Below are 23,732 nucleotides of genomic sequence, written 5' to 3'. Positions count from 1 at the left end.
TTTTTTTTTTTTTTTAAATCAGACGGAGTCTCACTCTGTCACCCAGTGACAGTACTGGATGGAGTGCAGTGGAACGATCTCAGCTTCCTGCAAACCCTGCCTCCCAGGTTCAACTGATCTTCCTGCCTCAGCCTCCCAAGTAGCTGGGACTACAGGTGTGTGCCACCATGCCCGGCTAATTTTTGTCTTTTTAGTAGACATGGGGTTTCACCATGTTGGCCAGGCTGGTCTCAAACTCCTGACCTCAAGTGATCTCCCCGCCTCGGCCTCTCAAAGTGCTGGGATTACAGGCGTGAGCCACCGCACCCAGCCGTGGAAGTCAGTCTTCTTAGCAAAAGGAATCACGGCACTAAAGAAAATGACGGGAGTGACACCAGATAGAAAGACACTTTATTACACTGCCCGCACACCAGGCCGGGACAGGAGTCACGCCTTAGAACCCTGAGCTGCTGTCCAGGCTGATGGAGGAGGGGACCACACATCGGCCACAGAGCCGGGCCCATCACATGGCTTCCTCCCTGAGGAACATCTCCCACACTGGGGCTTCCAACAACCCTCGCTCTGCATGTGCTGAAAGGACAGCGTCCAGAATCAGCCTCAGCCTGGACTTCCGTTAAACCGTGGGAGGATAAGCTCATCGTGCTCACAGACGTGCACTCCTAGTGCCATGCCTCTAAACGTCCCCCAGACGGCGTCGGGGCTCTCGCCGGGGAGCTTGGCTACTGTCTCAATCCCCCGCCTGGCAGGCCTCACGGCCAACTTTCTCAGTGTCTACAGCAGACAAAAGATGTCCACAGCCAGAGCTCCAAAGCCCTGCCGGCCCTGGTGCCACTGCCGCCTCTGCGTCTGGAGCCTGTGGGGCTCAGCTCTGCTGCTCCGGCCCAAGTCTGGCCTGCAGTCCCCTGTGCCCTTTGCAGGCACGGAGGCGGCTGGACATCCTTTGCATCACCAGCCTCTGGGCCTGCAAGCGCTTCCGGAGCTTTTCATTTTCCTTCAGAGTGAGGAAGAGTTTTTTCTTCAGGGAATCTAAGTCCAAAAGGGCATAGCTGTGATCAGATGGCTGCTTGGACGGAGGCCTTCTCAGGCCCGCAGGGCCGGCCGGCCGGCCAACAACCTCTGTTGCTTGTGGCCTCCATGGCGAGACCTGAGGACAGGGGAGTGAGAGCTGAGAGCTGCATCACCAGCAGGAAGGTGGGCCAGGGTGAGCAGGCCACCAGACACGCACCCAGCACAACCCCCGGGCAGCCGGACGCTCCTGGCTGGTCTCCCAAAATCCAGATGTGCCCATACCATGGTGGAGGATTTGGGGAGCTCTGAAACGCAGGCTGCACCCCCTGCCCCGCCACACGGGTCTCATGGCGGGTGTTCACTGGTTTCCATTTTGTTTGCAGCAAGTCATCCTGGGTCCAAGCACAGGCCACCTCTGCACTCAGTCTTACCTGTTTTACGGGGCCTTCGGCATTTGGGGGCAACTGAAGCTCTTCAAGCGCAGTGTCCATCTTTCTCCCAGGGCTGTCCTCTCCGGCCCCCCCCTCAGGGAGGACCTGGGAACGGCAGCGTGGAGTCAGGCACTATAGCCCTAGAGATGCAGGGCCCTCCTGCAGCTACTATCTGGGGGAGTGGCAACAGCCAGGGACCAGCTCCAGGGTCTGTGCCCCTCGACAAACTGCCAGCTTCCTCCTAGCACACACCCTGGAACTGAACTTTTTTTTTTTTTTTTTTTTTTGAGACAGTCTCGCTCTGTGACCCAGGCTGGAGTGCAGTGGTGCGATCTCAGTTCACTGCAACCTCTGCCCCCAGGGTTCACGCGATTCTCATGCCTCAGCCTTCTGAGTAGCTGGAATTAAACAGGCACCCACTACCATGACTGGCTAAATTTTTTTTTTTGAAACGGAATCTAGCTGTCACCCAGGCTGGAGTGCAGTGGCATGATCCTGGCTCACTGCAACCTCCACCTCCTGGGTTCAACCAATTCTGCCTCACCCTCCTGAGTAGCTGGGACTACAGGCACATGCTACCACACCCAGCCAACTTTTTTTTTTTTTCCCTTGAAATGGAGTTCCACGCTTTCGCCCAGGCTGGAGTGAAGTGATGCGATCTCAGCTCACCGCAACCTCCACCCCCTGGGTTCAAGTGATTTTTCTCCAGAGTAGCTGAGATTATAGGCGCCCACCACCATGTCCAGCTAAATTTTTGTATTTATGTGGCGTGGTAGCAGGCATCTGTAATCCCAGCTACTCAGGAGGCTGAGGCAGGAGAATCACTTGAACCTGGGAGGTTGCAGTGTGCCGAGATCACGCCACTGCACTCCAGACTGGGTGACACAGCGAGACTCTGTCACAAAAAAAAGAAAAGAAAAAGGGAATCAGGCACCATCCTTACTAGCAACAGAGATTCTTTTATATTGAAAAGAAGGAAGCTGAGAGGCTTGGGCCTTCCCTCCAGAAAAACATGGAATCCAAACTGGCATATGAGGAAAGGCGACAGCCCTGCAGGCCGGCCGTGCTGGGAAAATCCCGCCTCCCTGTCTCAACCCACAGCATAATTTAAACGTTCAAGTACCTGGTCCGGTGCACTCACCTTTTCTTTCTGAGAAGAGCTGGCATTTCCTCTCTCACTGGCAGGGTCTGTGTTCTCCCTCACCTGCTGCAAGAGACACACAGAGTGGATGCAGACCCCAAGAACCCTCAGAGCTCGGGGCAGGCCTCGGGCATCATGGTTGTCCCTGCTGCTTGGCTCACCGCGTGCCACAATCAACGAACGGTGGCTAAATGAAACTGACCTGAAGCTCAACCCAATTCACACTGCTCACTTGGTGTGCTTCTCTTTCTCCAAAGATGTCCCTAAATCATGGTCAGAGTGCCCTGAATAGGTCACTGTAGACCTACTTCCTATGTGTCACCCCAGGGCCTGGCACCCGGCCCCACGACCGCCAGCACGCGGCAGAAGCCCAGCTCACCACTCGAGGCGCCACTGATGCAGAACCTGCAGCCCCTAGGCCAGCCCCAGTGCAGGGCCCACAAGGCAGAGCTGGCAGGGGCCGTACCCAGCTTCTCCCCACCAACCTGGCACTGGAAGCACTGAGGGCTACAATGACAAACGTCCCCCACTTCCAGTGGCTCAAGTATCATCTTTCCAGGACAGACATTACCACAAATACATGAAAGTAATTAGATGCTCATCTATGGACACACACCCCAAGCACCTGTGCTGTGCCAGGCAGCGTCCTGGGTTTGGGGCCGGAAGCAGGGAAAGCAGCCCCTGCCCTCATGGAGATTCTGTTCCAGGGAGAAGACAAAAACCAATGAGGGAAATAGGAAGGACAGCAGGGGCCACAGGGGACAGGAAGACCGAGGGGCAGGAAGGGGTTGGAGGCCAGCTGGGGTTTGAGGGTCCAGGAGGGCTTCCTGAAGGAAGGGACGGCCGACCTGAAGAGGTTGAGGCAGAGTGCATGAGGCCATCTGGGAAGGGCGCTGGGGAGGACAGATGGGGCAGGGCTCCCAGGCAGCCGCTCTGGGTGTGTTTGCTACGTGGCCACCTTGCTCTTCCCATCGGCTCCACTCTTCATTCACAGATCCCTTTCCTCTCCCGATAAATCCACCAGCACAGGGAGCTGCTGGCCTGTGGCCTGTCCCGCCACTGCTCTGCCTGCCCACTCCAGGTGGGTGCTCCTGTGGCCCAGAATCCAATCTCAAGGCTTCAGCATCCAACTCTTTGTGAGCCCTCTCCTTGGCCAGGCCCACACATCCCACCTCCACCAAGGCAACCTCTGCCTTCTGATTTAAGCGATTCTCCTGCCTCAGCCTCCCGAGTAACTGGGATTACAGGCGCCTGCCACCACACCCAGCTAATTTTTGTATTTTTAGTAGAAACAGGATTTCAACATGTTGGCCGGGCTGGTCTCGAATTCCTGACCTCAGGTGATCCACCCACCTCTGCCTCCCAAAGTGCTGGGATTACAGGCATGAGCCACCACATCCAGCCATAGAATGATTCATTTTTAAAGTGGCTTTAATTTATGACTTTCCTTAAAGCCGAGGTCATGGCCAGCAGGGCCACAGGGCTGTGGACCCCGGAGGCGCAACAGTGCTGTTGTCACCGTAGTTCTTGGCCTTGGCTTTTCCCGCACATGTCGCCACCCCCATTGCCCCCAGCTGCTACAGTGCAGGCTGGATGTGACCAGACAGAAGGCACAGAGCCCTCCTACCTGTGTGGGGTCCTGAAAGGCAAACACCGTGGGCACGGCGTTGTGCTTCAGGTTCTTGCGGTTTCCAAAGGCGCTGAAGCACTCGGGCCGGAAGTGCTCAGAGCAGATGACCGTGTGCTGCTTGGGCTGGAAGTTGCCCCGGCCAATGTTCAGCACCCACTCCTTCAGCAGCTCCGGGCGGCTGAACGGAAACCTAAGGGCAGAGGCAGGGGATGTGAGGCCCAGCAAAGCTGGACCCGGCGCCTCAGTCATTCAGAATTTTCACATCACCACAGAGTATTTCCCTGGACAGCTGCAGACGTTCAGTCCTCTCGCTTTGTTAAATCACGTCTAATTTCTGGAAGCTTCTGTCACAGCTGTTAAAGCATTCTTAACAGGAAACCCGAGACCACGAGCATGGCCAGAGAGCCCAAGTGAGCTGTTTCCAATGCTACGTTTGCCAGGAGCCTGCCATGAGCCAGGCCCTGTTCTTCGTGCTGGAGAACGGGGGTAATGAGACAGTCCTCGCCCCCAAGGAGCTGATACTCTGGAGCAGGGGCACAGCCGACGAGCCACACACAGGTGGACGGTGTCTTCCAGGGATGACAGTTGCTCCAGAGAACGGACAGAGGGAAGCCCTGGGGTGGTCAGGAAAGGCAGCTGAAGGGGTGATGTTTGAGCACAGACCGCAGGAAGTGGGAGCGCGAGTGATGCGGGCTTCAGAACGGGCAGCAGGAGTGGCCACTGACACAGGTCCGGCTGAGACAGCAAGAGGGAGTGGGGACTGCATGATGCAGAGCCCTGAGCAGTTGGGGAGTCCCTGGAGGCTCTAGGCAGAGGTGAGATGGAACCTGAGTCCACCCTGATTGCTGTGGGACCAGGTGTTGGCAGGAAGTGGTACTGAGAGGGCAGATTTGGATGTATTTTGAAAGTCATGCAGTAAGGTTTGCCTGTAGATGGTAACATTGAGAAGGAAGGAGTTTCATGTTTGAGATAAAAGAAGTTACAGGAGAGCAGGTTAAGGGGATCAGAAGTTTGTTTTGTAGTGGATGAGCATGGTGGCTCATGCCTGTAATCCCAGCACTTTGGGAGGCCAAGGCAGGCCGACTGCCTCAACTCAGGAGTTCGAGACCAGCCTGGCCAACATGGTGAAACCCCATCTCTATTAAAGATGCAAAAATTAGCCCAGCATGGTGGCACACTCCTGTTATTCCAGCTACTTGGGAGGCTGAGGCACAAGAATCACCTGAACCAGGGAGGCAGAGGCTGCAGTGAGCCGAGACTGAACCACTGCACTCCACCTGGGCAACAAACTGAGAGTCTGTCTCCAAAAAAAGAAGTTTGTTTTGTATCGTAGGAGTTAAATTTGAGGTGCTTTTTAGGCTTCCCATGTGCTGGGGTGACAGACAGCCACACGCATCTGGAGACGTCAGTGTGGAGGCCAACCCTGCGGAACCAATAAGCCTGGGTGAGATGGGCCCCTGGGGAGCAAGTACAGCTAGAAGCCACCCCTGGGCCATGGCCCACACCCCAGGGCTCCAACACTGAATGCTGGAAATAAGGAGGATCCAGCAAAGGAGACTGAGAAGAGATACCTGCAGCCAAGAAGTGTACCAGACGCCATGCGAGAAAAGTGGCTCAGGCTCAGGGGTCAGTTGTGTGAAATGCCACAAAGTCAATTAACATCACACGGCTCACTAGTGACGTGACAGAGCTCTCATGGGAATGGAAGGAACGGCTTCAAGAGAGAAGGTGCGGCAACTCCATCCCCAGGTACATACCTGACAGAGGCAAAACAGATAGATGCACCGCAACAAGTCCCACCAAAACTGGCCAAAACAATGATTTTTTGTTTTCTTTTTTGAGACAGAGTCTCACTCTGTCGCCCAGGCTGGAGCGCAGTGGCACGATCTCGGCTCACTGCAACCTACACCTCCCAGGGTCAAGCGATTCTCCTGCCTCAGCCTCCTGAGTAGCTGGGATTTCAGGTGCGCACTACCACACTCGGGTAATTTTTGTATTTTTAGTAGAGACGGGGTTTCACCATGTTGGTCAGGCTGGTCTCGAACTCCTGACCTCAGGTGATCCACCCATCTCGGCCTCCCAAAGTGGTGGGATTACAGGCATGAGCCACCACGCCCGGCCTCCAGAACAATGTATTTGTCATCCAAAAAATGAGGCCACCCAAATGCCCTTCCATTGTAGAACAAATCGGTAAATTCTGGTACTTGCATTCAATGTGGCAATGAAAGCAAATGAAGTGCAATCCACTCTGACAGAGGGCAGGATAGGGTTCTCCTTGGGCAGGAGAGAGGCGGGGGGCCTGGGAGGGGGTTCAGGTAGGGGGTCTTCCCGGGGGTAGTGATGTTTTATTTCTTATTTTGAGATGAGGTATCGCTCTGTCACCCAGGCTGGAGTGCAGTGGCAAGATTATAGCTCACTGGAGCCTCGAACCTGGGTTCAAGCAATCCTCCTACTTCACCCTCCCGAGCAGCTGGGACTACAGGGGCACGCCACCTTGCCTGGCTAATTTGTAAAAATTATTTGTAGAGACAGGGTCTCATTCTGTTGCCCAGGCTGATCTCGAACTCCCAGGCTCAAGCGATCCTCCCGCCTCGGCCTCCCAAAGTGCTAGGATGACAGGCTTGAGCCACCGCGCCCAGCCGGTAACGTTTCAGTTCAGTGGCATTCAGCCGGGGGAAACTCGCCGGGCTGTGTACTTATGATTCGTGCATTTTTCTGCATGTACGTTATGTATACTTCAAGCAAAGCATTTATCACAAAACAGTGCAATGAGAGCAGAGGGAATGCGAGCGATGAGCACAAGCCGCCCTTCGGAGATGTGCCCAAAGTGGGTAGAGAAATGGTGCCGTGGCTGGACCTTGGAGAAAGCGCAACTTTGACCAAGGGCGACTGCTCCCGGGCCGGGCCAGGGGAGTGCAGCAGCAGACTCCAAAGCCTCCAGCATCCTCCCGCGACACTGCAAAGTCCCTTCCCACTGCCCGGACGCCCCTTGGGGGGTCCACTCCTCCACTGTACCGCCCAGGTGCCTCGCCTCCCTTCAGGGCGGCGCGCAGCGGGGGCTGTAGGGGCCAGGGCACAGCAAACCCCGGCCGCGGCCCGCTCGTCCGCTCAGCAGACACCTGCTCTCCTCCGGGCATGTCCCGGCCCCAGCTCCGCCAGGTGCGCCGCTGACCCTCTGTCCGCCCCTCGCCGCCCCTCGCGGCATCACCACGGCGGGCGAGGCGGCGCCAGCCCCTCTGGGCCCAGGAGCTTGGCCTGTCCCCGGGCCGCACGCCCTCGGGCCTCCTGGGTGCTCCCGCCCAGCGTGCCAAGGCCTCGAAGTCGGTTCGCGGGCCCCGGGTCTGGGCCTCCCGCGACCCCAGGTCCCCGCCTCTTACCGGTGGAAGGTGAGCTGCTTCCTGCGGCTGCTGTAGCGGTTGCAGCACTGCCGGGCCGCACACGACTTCGGCATCTCGAGCCAGGCCCGGCTGCCCCCAACAAAGATGGCGGCGGCGGGGCCTGCGGGGAGGGGAGGGACCTGCGGGGAGGGGCGGGGCCGCCGGGAGGTGGTGACCGGCCTGGCACGGCTCCAGGGCGCGCTCATCCCGCCATCCCAGCCACCCGCGTCTCCCCAGGGTCGGACGGGACCCGGGGCGCCACGTCAAGGGGTGCTCCAGGCCGCAACTCAGGCCCGAAACCCCAACTCCTAGCCTTGGGCTGTGCAAGTCTTACCCCATTCGCCAATGCCCGTCGCCTTTCACCTCCTTGCTTTGAGCACCCAACCAGGACTCTTAACCACTCACAGCCTTGGACAACTGGAAACCAAAGGCCAACCCCTCAGTGTTTTTAGGGCTTCGAGGTGTGAATAGGTCTGGACTCCTCTGACGTCACTGGAGGTGGTACTAGTTGGCCACTGGTGGTGTCAGTTCAGAGGCCAGACAGCTCACTGCCTTAAGTTTGGTCACTGGGAACCCCCAAACGTGAAGAGGCAAAAAGGGCAACCAAGGGGGAGGGAGATTCCAGCTCCAGCCTTGCAGAAACTCCGAGGAGGCTGCAGCTTTCTCAAAGCAGGCTATAGTGAAGGCATCATCTTGTGAGAAGAAAAGAAAAAAATTGGTCAGGCGCAGTGACTCACGCCTGTAATCCCAGCACTTTGGGAGGCTGAGGCAGGCGATCACCTGAGATCAGGAGTTCAAGGCCAGGCTGGCCGACACGGTGAAACCCCATCTCTACTAAAAATACAAAAATTAGCCGGGCATGGTGGCACATGCCTGTAATTCCAGCTACTCAGAAGGCTGAGGCAGGAGAATCGCTTGAACCCGGGAGGCGGAAGTTGCAATGAGCCAAGATTGCATCACTGCACTTCCCAGCCTGGGTGACAAGAGCAAAACTCTGTCTCAAAAAAAATAAATCAATCAATCAAAAGTAGGCTAACCACTCACTGGGGCTTGAGCTAATCCACAATCTGATGAAGAAACTGCAAAAACCATTCACATCTACTCATCCTGTGGTTTGTTTCTGACGAATTCACCAGCAAGGTACATTAACTCCGTGGACATTTTCCATCCTACTAAGTGCACACTGAGAGGTTGCCTTCCCAGAGACTTGATGTAATCATGGTTTGGGGAGGTAGTGAGTAGAGAAGTAACACAACTGTCCTTCAGCACACAACACGATTGCCTGAACCTTGAATCATGAACCTCAAAGTAGCAATATATTTATTTACAAAATATACAGTTTCACAGAAACAGCTTCGCTTTATACACATAAACTTTAAAATTACACAGAACCATGTAAACGATGTGAAGTGTCTGGCCTGGCCAAAGCTGATGGGAGGGCCTACTTTTGGGGTGACATCCTTCCCTCCCCTCACTTCATTAGCCACCAACCAGGAGCCCCAGATGGGTCATGCCTAATTTGCATATAAAGAAGCTGATTGCAGCTGCCCAGCTCAATCTAACACAAAAACCAAGGTGTCCGACTTCTTAGACACCACCCACAGGGACAGATCTGCTAAAAGAACAAAAATGCAATCAAGGAAACAAAATGGAGATGAGTACCACATGCATTCCAGAGGCGTCGAACCTTCTAGCACACATGACAGTTGCCAGGGCCGGCAGTTCCACTCTAAAGTCACATGGATTCTTAAATGCACCTTTAAAAGCTTGTGGAATTTTTTTTAAAAAAAGAAGAAAACCACTTTGGAGCTTTGGTTATTCATGTGGTGAAGACACTGGACAGGCATTATCTCAGGGCAGATCTTTGGCAAACTCCTCTCCAATGCATCCTGGCTGTTTGCCCTGGTCAGAACCAGACAAGTGTCTGGAGAGAAGGTAGTTTCTAAACCAGCTTACTATTTTTCTCTATAGAACCTCCCCCTTGGAGATCTTCACAATAAACTGGCTTCAGAAACTATTTCTCTCTAGTTTCATGTTAATACAAGCAACAGAACTTTAAAAAAATAAGACGGTTGGACAAGTGTGAAAGATACTAGGACAAAAAAATGCCTCTGATTAGCCAAATTACGGTTCAAGCCCCTTGGTGCTTCAGTGGGGGAAGGTGGGAAGAGTCTGCCTGGTGGCCTGGCACAAAGGTGCCACATGAAGGGGAAGCCCCCAGCAGGGAGAACGCGGGCCCATCCCGCTGAAAACAAACATGACTCGCTTGAGTATTCTTCCCTTTCCATGCCTTAAAGAAACAACGCTTATGAAAACCTACCAATCAATTAGAAAATGTTTTGAGAACAAGTACTTGAACTGCTGAAGAGCAGTATTCTTTTCAGAGAAAGCCGGAGCCCCTCTCCCTTCTAGCCCCAGAACCACCAGTGTTCCGGGGGCACCCTGCCCTCGAGCAGAGTTCTTTCACAGCCTCCGGCATCAACTCCCAGGTTTCTCCAGAGCTGGCCCTCACAGGGGCCTCCCGGGTCCAGGATCCCAGCTGAGATCTAAGGAACTCGGCACAGTTCCAAGGGGTCATCCTGAAGGCCCATGTTACCCTCTCACTCACTCACCAACTCCAAACAGAAAAAAAGGACTCAAGTCCTAACCTTGCCCCGTGGAACCGGCAGGCCAGCCTGTCTAAAGGGCACACAAAAATCACCCAGCGGAGAGGCCTCCCTCCCAACTCTCCTTTACCCTATTATTTAGAGGAACACCATGCGGGTCCCAGTGATTGCCTAACCTTTATGCTGCTACCAGAATGAGGTGAAAGGAAGAGAGAAAGACAGAACCTACGAGTTCCCACACTCGCAAACAGCTGGCCTGGGCCCCACCAAGACCTCACACACCAACTAAGAGGGCACTCAGCAAGAAATCAGCCAATACTTTTGGCTGCATCGTGCAAAAAGACAGGGTTTTTACATCGTGCAAAACAGGAAACTGAGTTATGAACACGGGCCACCTCAACCCCCCAACCAACTCCCTTTCCACAGAGAAGTGGCCACATTGTCCCTTTTAACAAACAGAAGGAAACCTAAGAACCACGAGCTGACCCGCCACCCCAGTGCCCTTTGAGGGGAGCCCGAGGCCTCCCGCCAGTGCCTCCCCCAGCCTATCAGGCAGCAGCTGAGGCAGGCAGAGGGCAAGCCACTAAGTAGGGGCAACTTGGATGGTTGCTGTACAGACACTTTTGGTAAAAGACTTAACACGCAAGAAAAAGCTTACACGTATGGCTGTTCATTAACAGGCCGGGGAAACCGAACACCTCTCCCCAACACAGTGGAAGCAGAGTAACAGCTGGCACTGAGCCCAATCAGCGGGAATCTCTTAGCGAAGATAGCAAAACGCACAGCTACCATGGACCCTCATTTTCAAACGAGCCAAACCCGCTGCACGTGGGTGTCCAGTCCACCTCCACTGCAGGAAACGCAGCTCTGGCAGCATCGCTGGCCGGCAAAGGTTGCATTCGGTCACCGGCTATGTACAGTTTCTACCTCGGACAGCCTGTCCTTTTGCTTAGGCACCTAAATGGCAGGGATCTGCCCGCACCAGAGCTGAGAGTTCTGTGCTCAACTAAGAGAAGGGCAAAAAAGCACACCGTCGCTTCCGATTCCACACTCGCAGCCTCCTCGCCAGTCAGCAGTCAGTCCAGGAACAGCTTCCGGGAGCCCGTCCGCGAGCGGTTGGAACGGCGGATGTCAAACTTGGAGTCCCGGCACTTTTGGCAGACAAACACTTCCGGAACATTGGATTTCCGGATTTTCGCACAGGACAGGTGAATCCAGGTGTGGCACTCATTACACTCGATCATGGGGCGGCCGGCAAATGGCTTCATGCAGAAGCAGGTCACGAGGTCCCAGGAATCATCATCTGGAAGGAAAGATACTCTTAACGAGGGAAGACGAATTCCTGTCGTTCCTCGCCATCAGCTGGGTTTCTATGAAACCCACTACTCAACTGACGAGAACACTTCCAATTCCCACTCGAAGCTGACACTTCTCTCTGAAAAGGCTTTGGGAGGCCGAGACGGGCAGATCACGAGGTCTGGAGATCGAGACCATCCTGGCTAACACGGTGAAACCCCGTCTCTACTAAAAAATACAAAAAACTAGCCGGGCGAGGTGGCAGGTGCATGTAGTCCCAGCTACTCAGGAGGCTGAGACAGGAGAACAGTGTGAACCCGGAAGGCGGAGCTTGCAGTGAGCTGAGATCCGGCCACTGCACTCCAGACTGGGCAACAGAGGGAGATTCTGTCTCAAAAAAAAAAAAAAAAAAAAAAAAAAGGCACAAGGGGCTGCAAAATGTGTGGGAACCAGGTATTACCCAGGAGATGCTTATTTTATTTTTCTTCCTGAGACAGGGTCTCACTCTGTCACCCTGGCTGGAGTGCAGTGGTGCAATCACACCTCATTGCAGCCTCAAACTCCTGCACTCAAGCCATCCTCCCACCTCAGCCTCCCTAGTAGCTGGGACTACAGGCACACACCACCACACTAGGCTAACTATTGTTTTTCCTTTTTTCTCTTGAGACAGAGTTTTGCTGTTACCCAGACTGGAGTGCAATGGCGCGATCTTGGCTCACTGCAACCTCCACCTCCCGGGTTCAAGTGATTGTCCTGCCTCAACCTCCTGAGTAGCTGGGATTACAGGCACGCACCACCACAGCCGGCTAATTTTTTTTTATTTTTTTTTTATTTTTAGTAGAGTCGGGGTTTCACCATGTTGGTCAGGCTGCTCTCGCACCCCTGACCTCGTGATCTGCCCGCCTCGGCCTCCCAAAGTGCTGGGATTACAGGCGTGAGCCACCGCGCCCAGCCTTTTTTTGTATTTTTGCAGTGACAGGGCTTTGCCATGCTGCCCAGGCTGGTCTCCAACTCCTGAGCTCAAGCAATCCACCCGCCTTGGCCTCCCAAAGTGCTGGCATTACTGGTGGAGCCACTGCGCCCAGCCTGGATGCTTATTTGGATGCTTACTTAGAACTATATCCTTTTTATGTTCTGAGGTCTTGGAATCTCAGCTGTCTCTAGCGGCAATCAACCCCTTCCTAAACATCTCGATATCCACATTCCTGCAGCTCTTCTCCTCCTTGGACACTGGGGCTGTCACACTCTACAGAAGGAACCAGACCCTCTGCCCCAAAGAGATGACCACTTAATAAAATAACCTCTCCTCTAACCACCAGCCAGCAAGAGTCATCATCCTTCAGAGACTCCTCACCTGAGTCCACCATGATGTCCTCATCATTGCCAGTGCTGTCCTCATCTCGGAACACCACCTGCTTTCCCTGCCGGACGATAGTCCGTTTGCCTTCAGTTTTTATTTCTTTGACCTGATCAGGTGACACAGTGGCACAAGATCCACTGGAGGGAGTATCGGAGTCCCAGCCCGAGCAGGGGTCGCTGGGAGCCTGGGGGATATCCTGCAAGGTGGGACTCGTAGGGGTCTCCACGTAGGGGTCAGTGGCTTCCAGCTTCAGCAAGCCACCCCTGTACCCCTCCTTCCCGGGCGCATCGCTGTCTCTGCGCTTCCTCTTCTTCTTCTTCTTCAGCTTGTCCGTTTTCTTTCTGTCCAGCAGGAAGTTACTGGGCTTGGCTCGCTGCAAGAGAGTGGGCTGCAGGTGGCTAAAGCAGCGGTCAGAGACTGGCAAGGGCACTGAGGACGCGATGTCTGAGAAACCCGCATCCCAGCCGTCACTGTCAATGGTACCAGCAGTGCTGTTGGCAGGGCTGGGGCTGCTCCTTAAAGGGAGTTCCTAAAAAGATAAAGGTGGTGGATTCCAGTTACTGGTGACAAGATCCAGCCCAGACCAGAGCATCTCCAGCTACCCAGCCAGGTCAGACCTCCAGAGACATCCGCACAACTTTGCGCTTCTCTACCCATCAGCATCACACTTGAAGCAACAGTACCACGAGTTCTGGCCGGGCGCGGTGGCTCACACCTGTAATCCCAGCACTTTGGGAGGCCAAGGCAGGTGGATCACCTGAGACCAGGAGTCAAGACCAACCTGGCCAACATAGTGAAAGCCCATCTCTACTGAAAATACAAAAATTAGCTGGGTGTGGTGGTGGGCACCTGTAGTCCCAGCTACTTGGGAGGCTGAGGCAGGAGAATCACTTGAACCCGGGAGGCGAATGCTACAGTGAGCCAAGATTGTGCCACTGCACTCCAGCCTGGGTAATGGAGTGAGATTCCGTGTCAAAAAAAAAAACCCCCAAAAAAAAAAAAACCACAGTGCCATGAGTTTAATGTGATGCCACAAGGAGAGAAACTCCCTGCCGAACCCTCAGCCCCATCTTAGAGACAGGAAATTAATCAATGTGCAACAGGTGTCTGTAGGAAGGAGTGCTGTGGACACCCACTCCTATCTGCTCATCTTACCCTGATTGTAAAACCTCTCCTTCCATTTGCCCTCCTAAGAAATATATTAAGTAAATTTAAATTAGTTTTGAGAATTTCCTGACACTCTTAAAAAACTAGACATTCCAAAATATTGCAAAATCCAAGTAGGTAATTACTGCCCCAAAGCAGTGAAGTAAACTCTGTGGTTCCTTCAGATCACAAGTATATCATCTGCAAACAGTGGCAACGTTCTCGTTGTTAGAAAACAGGCATTAGGCTGGGTGTGGTGGCCCACGCCTGTAATCCCAGCACTTTGGGAGGCTGAGGCGGGTGGATCACCTGAGATCAGGAGTTCGAGACCAGCCTGGCCAACATGGTGAAACCCCCTCTCTACTAAAAATACAAAAAAAATTAGCTGGGCATGATGGCGGACGCCTATAATCCCACCTACTTGGGAGGCTGAGGCAGGGAGAATTGCTTGAACCCAGGAAGCAGAGGTTGCAGTGAGCTGAGATCGCACCACTGCACGCCAGCCTGAGCCACAGAGCAAGACTCCGTCTCAAAAAAAAAGAAAAAAAGAAAAAAAGAAAGTAGGCATTAGCCACCTATGTTGGCAGTTTGCCTGCTAGAAATGTACTGAATGCAGCTGGGCACAGTGGCTCGTGCCTGTAAATCCAACACTCTGGGAGGCCAAGGCAGGAGTATCACTACCTCGCGTCCAGCCTCGGCAACACAGTGAGACCTTGTCTCTGCAAAAAAAATAAAATTATGGCCAAACACGGTGGCTCACGCCTGTTATCACAGCACTTTGGGAAGCCAAGGCAGGTGGGTCACTTGAGGCCAGGAGTTTGAGACCAACCTGGTCAACATGGCGAAACCCTGTATCTACTAAAAATACAAAAATTAGGTGGGCGTGGTAGTAGGCCTGTAGTCCCAGCTACTTGGAAGGCTGAGGTGGGAGGATCACTTCAGTGCAGCAGAAAGAGGTTGCAGTGGGCCAAGATCATGCCACTGCACTCGAGCCTGGGCAACAGAGCAAGACCTGTCTCAAAAAAAAAAAAAAAAAAAAAAAAAAAAAAAGCTGGATTCTTCAATTTTGAGCTTAACAGAATATGAAAGAGGCCTGAAGTTTGAGCACCACAGCAGCTCTCCTCCATTCCTGCCCTTTTCTCAGCAAGCAAAAAAAAAAAAAACCTCCTTCATCTACATCAAGTTGTAGCCGTGAGTTCCTGAACACAATAATGCGCATTTCGGGCAGACAGGGAGCTGAGAGACAGCACGTGCACCGAGTCCAGCCATCTGGTTGAACCCCAAGCTCCACCACTAATTAGTAGGTGACCTAAGGCAAAGTTTTCCCTCTCTATGCCTCAGTTTCCTCATCTTACAAACTGGAGATAAAAAAAATAGCACCTACCTCATAGCATTACAAAGGCCAAGAATAGTGTCCAGCCATGGTCAACAGTCAATAACTACAGACCCTTATTAAGAGCAAGCAGACGGCCAGGTGCAGTGGCTCACGCTTGTAATCCCAGCACTTTTGGGAGGCCGAGGCGGGCATCATGAGGTCAGGAGTTCGAGACCAGCCTGGACAACACAGTTAAACCCCGTCTCTAGTACAAATACAAAAACTAGCTGGGCGTGATGGCGCACCCAGCTACTTGTGAGGCTGAGACAGGAGAATCGCTTGAACCCAGGAGGTGGAGGTTGCAGTGAGTCACAATTGCACCATGGCACTCCAGGCTGGGCGGCAGAGCTAGACTCCATTTCAAACAAACAAACAAAAAGAGCAAGCAGATATCACATACTTTATTTGTAAATAAACTTTCAAAGTTTACTAAACTGGCTGGGTGGTAGCTCATACCTGTAATCCCAGCACTCTGGGAGGCCGAGGCAGGCAGATCACCTGAGGTCAGGACTTCGAGACCAGTCTGGCCAACAAGGTGAAACCCTGTCTCTACTAAAATACAAAAAAGAATTAGCTGAGCGTGGTGGCGCACACCGGTCATCCCAGCTACTGAGAAGGCTGAGGCAGGAGAATCCCTTGAACCCGAGTGTGGAGTTTATGCCACTGCACTCCAGCCTGGGCGACAGAGTCAAGATTCCATTCCAAAAAAAAAAAAGAAAGTTTACTAAACCATTTTCTAGACAAGCCTGCATTTTCTACCAGAGTTTTAGAACCATTTCCCTAGCTAATTCAAACTCTCAAGAAACAGATTTCTGCCAGACTAGTGACTGAGGCCACCACAAGCAGCCCCTTCCAAATCTACTGACCCACTGACCAGTCAGAAGCCCACAAGCTTGCTGCGGAGGCACTGGGGTTTGACTACCCATTCAGAAAGGTCTCAGAAACTCAGAAGATTACCTCCTTGGGATAAGGGATGTAGCCAGCATAGGCCAAGACAAAGGTGCAGAATTTGTTGAAGTCTTCCACGGTCCTGCGCCTCTTGCAACTGGGGGAGTATTCCTATTAAGGGGAGAGAAGAGGGAATGTGTTTGAAGGAGAGGCTACTAGGCAGAATCACAGAAACAAAAGTAAGCTGGAACTTTTGTAGTCAACCACTCAAAAAATACCGTTAGATTTAAATGGTCCACAAACAAGATAAGGTAAGTTCAGGTCAAGAAATAACACCATTTTCAGAAAGTAGAAAGAGGAGTATTAAGACTTTATGCCAAGAATGCAGGGAAATCAGCTGGGAGATAAAAATGTGTACAAAGGACTATTTCTTAGAGCTCATGTGGCATTCTCTGACGTTATCTATTAGTCTCCACAGGTCTAACAGGAGAAGCTCTAATAACTACTTTTTTGCTACAGATTTTACATTCTGAGTATGAACTGCTGCAGCAGCTGTAACTGATGTTAAGCGATTCAAAAATCAACCACTCGCCGGTTGCAGTGGCTCACGTCTGTAATCCCAGCACTTTGGGAGGCCGAGGCGGGCAGATCACGAGGTCAGGAGTTCGAAACCAGCATGGTGAAACCCCGTCTCTACCCAAAATACAAAAATTAGCTGGGCGTGGTGGCGTGAGCCTGTAGTCCCAGCTACTCAGGAGGCTGAGGCAGGAGAATCGCGTGAACCCGGAGGCGGAGGTTGCGGTGAGCCAAGATCACGCCACTGCACTCCAGCCTGGGAGACAGAGCAAGATTCCGCCTCAAAAAAATAAATAAATAATCAACCACTCATTCTCCAGAGTTCTCGGAGACCTGGACCCTGGAGCTGATTCCTGGCTGACCCTGCCAAGCTAGCACCACCTGAGAACCCCTCTCTCGTGCTCAGAGGGTCCCCTCCGCTCTCCCAGCAGTCGGGATGCCAGGCACCCAAATGTCTCAACTCACAATAAACCAGGAACCTTACTGCGAAGCTTAGTCCTACATTTAAATGGAATAGTGGAGGTTTTTGCTCGCGGGTCCCAGCCCTATTCAATCTAGAAACACCCATCACAAGAAGAGATTTTCTCCTGAGAGAGAAGCACGGAGAGATGGAGCTCTTATTTGCTCCTAAGCAAAACAAGTGTGCTGTATTGCTGTTTATTCGCCCAGCACGTTCCCTGAGGTTCCTTTCAGTGCCTTGTCCGACCCACCCCCATTCTTTCCGAGGTGCTGTTACCCGGCCGCCGGTCTGCTGGGGAAAAGCCAGAGGGGAAATGGGGGGCAGGGGTCTCGGGCCGCCCCTACCGCCGCGAGGAGCAGGCGTGCAACCAGCGGGTTTCCTTTCAGAAAGTCAGTCGCCTTAGAAAATTGTTTTCTCAACCTGGTTCAAGCAAACCTGCTCCTCTCCCACCCGCTTGGACCCCAGGGCCGTCCACGGAGCGGAGGGGAAGGCCCGCGGTGACCGCGCTCCCCGCACTGGCGAGCCTGCCGAGCCCCGGGAACCGCGGGCCGCCACCCCGGCCTCCAACTCCCGCGAACAACTTTTCTTTCGGCGGGGAACCAACAGAAGTAGGTCAAGAACCCGAATGCCAAGTGGAGGGCGGCGGCGGCCTCGGGACGGGGACGCGCGGGAGGCACCGGCGCGGGGAATGGGGGGGCTCCACGCCGCCCCCACCCGGCCCACGCCGCCCGCCCGGCCGCCTCCTCCGAAAGCAGATGGCGGAGCGGCCCCCACCCGCCCTCCCGTGGCAGCCGCCCCCCGCGACACTCGGCCCCGGAAGGTGCGGGGCCCATCCCGCGGGTATGTGGGAGGGGGCGCCAGGCAGGATTCGGGGGTCCCAGGCCTGGGGAGGCCCTGCGAACTCCCGGGGGCGGCAGCGAGACCGGCGGGCTCCTGCGCCGCCTCCCCTCCCCCACCCGCCCGCGGTCGCCGGACCCGCACTCGCGACCCCAACGCGCCTCGGCTGGGGGGAGGGGACCGCGCGGGGGGGCGGCCGGGAGCCCCGAGGGCTGATCCCCGGAAGGAGGGGGAGTGAGTCGGGGCGGAGCCAGCAGAGCCCGCGGGCGGGGGGCGGGGGCCCGAAGGGGGAGGCCAGCGCGCCGGGGGACGGTGGGTGGGGGCAGGACTCGGGTCCTCAGAGCGGGTGGGGCCCCCGAAGGACTCGGCCCCCGGGGGCCGTAGGGGGCGGGGGCCGATTGGGCCGCGCGCGGAGTCAGGGGGCGGGGCGCGGGCCACCGGGCCCGGGGGATCGGGGGAGCAGCCGGGGGCCGCGGGAGCCGACCCCCGTCCGAGGGGGACCTAAAACTCCTCTAGAGCAACCGGAGCCACGGGCGAGCGGCGGCTCGGACCGCGTCCCCGGGGGCGGGGAAAGAGTAAGCAGGCCGGTGGGGAGGGGCTGGGGGCGCCGACAGGTCCCGGGGCGACGCGAGGCCGGAGAGGGGCGTCCACGGGGAGAGAAATAGGCGCAACGGCCCTGGGGAAAGGGCGCGGGGAGGACGCGGAGGTCCGCGGAGGGGACGCGGAGGCGAGGCCCGGTGGGGAGAACCGAGCGCGGGCCCGAGCAGGGGGCGGGGGTTGGGCTCCAGGGGGGGCCGACAAGGGGAAAGCGGGGGAAGGGGAGGGCGGCGCTCCGGGCGACCGGGGGTCCGGCTGCCTGAGGAGAGCAAAATCGCGGAGGGGGTGGTCGGGGGCGATTTGGGCGCACAGCTTCACTCACCTCCGAGTGGAAGGCGGCGGCGCAAGAGTCAGAGTCCATGTTCCGGGCGGGGGGCGGCGGCTGCGAGAGTGCAGGAGCTGGGATGCGGGAGCGGGGCCGCCCGGGGCTGGGGGCTCGGGCGGCTGCGCAGGGCGAGGGCGGACCCGGGAGGGGTCGCCCGGGCTGGAGGTGATGGGGGGCTCAGCGCGTCGCTTCTCAGGCTGTGACCCCGGACTGGCGCTTCCACCGCCGAGCGGAGTGGACGATGCAGCTCCCGCGGCGGTAGAGGCGGGAGAGTGGCTGCGGGGGGCGGCGGCGGCGAGCGGGAACCCGACCGGCTCCCCGACCTGACGCCCAGTTCGGCTCGTGTCTCGGGAGGGAGGGCGGGAGAGCCGTGAGGCCTGTCGGGAAATGTAGTCTGGGTGACGACTGGAAGCCAGCGGAGAGGGGGCGTGGCGCGGGGGGCGGGCGCGGTGCCTTGTGGGAGTGGTAGTCCACGGCCCGCCAATACTGCGCACAAAGGAAGCCTTGGGGACTCCAACCCCCATGAGGCTCCGCGGCGGCGGCCCGGTGTGTGGAGGCGGGTCTTCTGGACTGAGGCCGCGGGAGCGGGGGTGGTGCGGGGGCCCGCGCCGGCTCGGCCGCGGGGGGAGGGGCAGTGTGAGCGGTAGCGCCTCGGTCTCGGCGGGCGCGGGGGCGGGGGTCGCTGCGGCGGTGGGGGCGGGGCTGCCGGCCCGGGTTGCGAAGGGCGGCGGCGGCTGGCACCTCCCCTTCCTCATCTCTTGCTTGGGGTTCGCGCCCCTTTGTGGGGCTGGGGTCCCCGAGGCCCGGCCGGGAGTAGGGGCGGCGGGGGCGGGGACGCTGACGTCGCGGCCCGGCCGGGCCCAGCTCCCGGCTCCCCGCTGAGGGCGGAGTCGTCGCCCGGGCCCCCGCGCCAGGCCTGGCTCAGCGAAGTTGTTTTCGCGGCTGCGGGCTTCGCGCGGCTCCCTGCTCCGGGTCCGCGGGGCCGGGACTGGACCGGGGTCTTCTCTAGGCATCTGCGGGATTCACTCGAGGTGGCCGGGTTCGTTCATTAAAAACACCGGGCCAGCGTTGTCAGTGTTCTAAAGAAGTGTGCGTTCAGTTCGCTTTCTGTTGCCGCCTTCGCTTAACCTTGGGACGGGCCGTTTTCCCACTCTCCTGAATATCCTCCTCGGAGGAGACCGGCCCGCAGGGCGAGGCGGAGACGCGGTGTTTAGTACTGGCATCGACTGGTACTTGTTCACTGGTGTTTAACTGGGATGGGCAGTGTATAAACGCTGGACCGCAGAGTATCTGACAGCTGTACGTGTGGAGGGCTGGCCGGACACGGAGGGGAGTGCCCCTATGCGATGACCAAAAGGCGGCCTGACGGGAACATTTTTAATAACCATACGAAAGTGGGGGGAAAAGGTAAGTAAAAAACGCAGATGATTCAGTAACCCGTTTGGTAGCTTCGAAGAAGTTAAAGGGGAGTAACACAAAATTTAAAATTCAAATTAGAAAACGAACTCTTGGAGATACTAGTAAGATATGTGACAGGCGCCTAATGCTACATCAGCTGTCTGTTGCTATTTCAAGGGTTATGATCATTCTGATGAAGATATTTAATAGGAGATGGTGTTAATCTTAGAAATACTTCTCTGAGCCTCAGTTTCCTAAGCTGTTAAATTTTTAGCGTAGTGCCTGGCTAAATAAATGGTAGCTTACTGTTGTTGTTGTTTTATTTCTGCAATATTATAGCCCATTGGAGGGCTTCCCAGAGATGATAAATTGAGGTACCTTACAAGATAAAACATAGAATTACTATGATTAAAACAGAGACATCGGACTTGGCCCATCGAGACTTGATTAACAACTTCTTATACAATTGCACATTCAGATGATTTAGTCAGATTTGGAATGTTACCTGGTTACTGTGACCAAAGCAGAGGTCCCAAGGTTAGCCAGTATTGCCCAAAGTCATATCACAAGGAGCAACTTGTTTTGCCAGAATAAGAAACACTGCTAAGAAGGTGATGATCCTGTTGGTAGTTTAAAAATGTAAATACCAAAAAGAATGATTTTTTTTTTTTTTTGAGATGGAATCTCTCTCTGTCGCCAGGCTAGAGTACAGTGGTGTGATCTCGGCTCACTGCAATCTCCACCTCCCGGATTCAAGCGATTCTCCTGCCTTAGCCTCCAGAGTAGCCTGGACTACCGGCACCCGCCACCACACCCAGCTAATTTTTGTATTTTTAGTAAAGACGAGGTGTCACCATGTCGGCCAGATGGTCTTGATCTCTTGACCTCGTGATCTGCACGCCTCGGCCTCCCAAAGTGCTGGGATTACAGGCGTGAGCCACCGTGCCTGGCCAGGAATAATTATTAGAGGTGAAACCCAAATGAAAGAAGAGGGAATTTTTTTTTTCACACCTCATTATTATCCTCTATGGTAAATGTTTCACATAATAAACATTAAATTCTTCCCTACACACATACACAGACTAAGAAATTATCGGGCCAGGCGCAGTGGCTTACGCCTGTAATCCTAGCACTTTGGGAGGCCCAGGCAGGCAGATCACCTGAGGTCGGGAGTTTAAGACCAGCCTGACCAACATGGGTCAGGGAGGCGGAGGTTGCAGTGAGCTGAGATTGCGCCATTGTGCTCCAGCCTGGGCAACAAGAGTGAAACTCCATCTTAAAAAAAAAAAAAAGAATAGTCGCCTGCCTTGGCCTCCCCCAAAGTGCTGGGATTACAGGTGTGAGCCGCCATTTCCCGCCTAATTTTTTTTTTTTTAAGTCGGGGTCTCCGTATGTTGCCCAGGCTGTTCTGGAACTCCTGGACTCAAGGGATCCTCCTGCCTAGGCCTCCCAAATTGTAGTTTACAGTCCTGAGCTACCTTGCCTGCCTGGCGTGAATACCCATTCTGAGCAAAAGTTATCACAAAAGTTATCACTTGGGTCTGAAAATCTGTCCCCTGACTCAATCCATGTTTGGGATTTTCTCCTGAATTCTAAGCTCAGTTTTGTCAACAAGTCAATTATTCTGAGTAAGTCCTTCATTTCCAATTTGAGAGTTTATTTTTCTTTCTTTTTTTTTCTTTTTTGAGACAGTTTCACTCTTGTTGCCCCTGCTGGAGTGCAGTAGTGTGATCTCGGTTCACCACAACCTCCATCTCCCGGGTTCAAGCGATTCTCCTGCCTCAGCCTCCCGAGTAGCTAGGATTACAGTCATGCGCCACAACACCCAGCTAATTTTTTGTATTTTTAGTAGAGACGGGGTTTCACCATGTTGGCCAGGCTGGTTGCGAACTCTTGGCCTCAGGTGATCTGCCTGTCTCAGCCTCCCAAAGAGTTGGGATTACAGGCATAAGCCACCGCGCCGGATATTTATTGAATATGTTTTTAGTAAATAGTAATTTTTAGTACATAGATATGACCTGTACCTTCCTGCTACTCCAGTGAAAGAGAAAACTTCATGAAAAAGGACCTCTTTTGTCTTTCCATTTCCCTTACAAATAGAGCCCTTTGGGCCGGGTGCGGTGGCTCACGCCTGTAATCCCAGCACTTTGGGAGGCTGAGGTGTGCAGATCACTAGGTCAAGAGATCAAGACCATCTGGCCAACATGGTGAAACCCGGTCTCTGCTAAAAATACAAAAAATTAGCTGGGCGTGGTGGCGGGCTCCTGTAGTCCCAGCTACTCGGGAGGCTGAGGCAGGAGAATGGCGTGAACCTGGGAGGTGGAGCTTGCAGTGAGCCGCATCCCACCACTGCACTCCAGCCTGGGTGACAGAGCAACACTCCCTCTCAAAAAAAAAAAAAGAAAAGTACAGCCCTTTGGAGGAAATGTAGATACTAATGTTTACCATCCTTTCCCTAAATTCAGGAAAAGGACTATATCACTTGTAGTTGACCCAAACAATCTCACAATATGTAGCTGCAGAGTAATAAAATTTATTTTCTCGCGCCTGTAATCCCAGCACTTTGGGAGGCCGAGGCAGGCGAATCACGAGGCCAAGAGATCAAGACCATCCTGTCCAACACGGTGAAACCCTGTCTCTACTAAAAATACAAAAATTATCTGGGCATGGTGGCATGCGCCTGTAGTCCCAGCTACTTGGGAGGCTGATGCAGGAGAATCGCTTGAACCCAGGGGGCAGAAGTTGCAGTGAGCGGAGATCATGCCACTGCACTCCAGCCTGGCAACAGAGTGAGACTGTCTCAAAAAAAGAAAAAAAACATTGATTTTCTCTGTGTGACAGGCTTAAGTTTGTTCAGTATCTCTCGTTTTTTTATAGGTGTATTGTACTACTCCTGGGCTGCAGGTGGCGAATCTGAAATTCCTTGATTAGTTCAAGAATATTCACCATAGTAGCCAGATCCTTGGAGTCTATGATCATTTTCTGCTAAAAACAAAAAACAAACTAATTATACCTACTGCTGAATACTAATTCTCTGATTATTATAGTTACTTAGGAGAGGAGGAAAAAAGCCAGCGTTAGCACAGGTTGCAACAAGTTAAAAATACTAAGAATACCATGGTTTCCCAGTAAGTAACTTGAGAATGTGGTTATTTTAATTGAGTTACCAAATATAGCTTCACCTTCCTAAATCTCAGCAGCTACACTACATCCACTTGAGGGAACATACAAGAAAGCTTTCTGTCTCCCATTTTAGCTCTGTGCTTAAGTGCAGGTGTGAG

At 54.3% G+C, this 23,732-nt stretch overlaps 3 protein-coding genes across 7 annotated transcripts in view; 1 reads left to right on the top strand and 2 right to left on the bottom strand.

Moving 5' to 3' along the window:
- Positions 1-23,732, top strand: part of PLEKHG5 (pleckstrin homology and RhoGEF domain containing G5) — a 614,078-nt gene that overhangs the window by 447,132 nt on the left and 143,214 nt on the right. The window lies entirely within an intron of this gene.
- Positions 378-23,732, bottom strand: part of THAP3 (THAP domain containing 3) — a 399,270-nt gene continuing 375,915 nt past the window's right edge. For 3 of the 5 annotated variants that reach the window (XM_050787420.1, XM_050787426.1, XM_050787413.1), the window contains exons 2-6: positions 7,588-7,664; positions 4,208-4,400; positions 2,581-2,646; positions 1,440-1,544; positions 378-1,144 (exon numbers count right to left, since the gene is read on the bottom strand). In XM_050787420.1, the coding sequence (XP_050643377.1) occupies positions 863-1,144; positions 1,440-1,544; positions 2,581-2,646; positions 4,208-4,400; positions 7,588-7,661 (720 nt within the window). In that variant the 5' untranslated portion in view covers positions 7,662-7,664 and the 3' untranslated portion in view covers positions 378-862. Of the gene's footprint in view, positions 1,145-1,439; positions 1,545-2,580; positions 2,647-4,207; positions 4,401-7,587; positions 7,698-23,732 lie in introns of all 5 variants that reach the window. The other 2 variants (XM_050787395.1, XM_050787403.1) reach the window with 2 other exon arrangements.
- Positions 8,882-19,671, bottom strand: PHF13 (PHD finger protein 13). Its single transcript, XM_050787370.1, has 4 exons — positions 19,051-19,671; positions 16,328-16,429; positions 12,844-13,378; positions 8,882-11,496 (listed from the first exon to the last, which is right to left on the bottom strand). Exons 1-4 carry the CDS (start codon positions 19,087-19,089, stop codon positions 11,270-11,272), a joined length of 903 nt encoding a protein of 300 aa, XP_050643327.1. The 5' UTR covers positions 19,090-19,671; the 3' UTR covers positions 8,882-11,269.

This window comes from Macaca thibetana, chromosome 1 (genome assembly GCF_024542745.1).
Source record: "Macaca thibetana thibetana isolate TM-01 chromosome 1, ASM2454274v1, whole genome shotgun sequence".
NCBI lineage: Eukaryota > Metazoa > Chordata > Mammalia > Primates > Cercopithecidae > Macaca > Macaca thibetana.
Note: the sequence above shows the minus strand (reverse complement) of the source record. Positions and strands in the feature narration are given on the sequence as shown.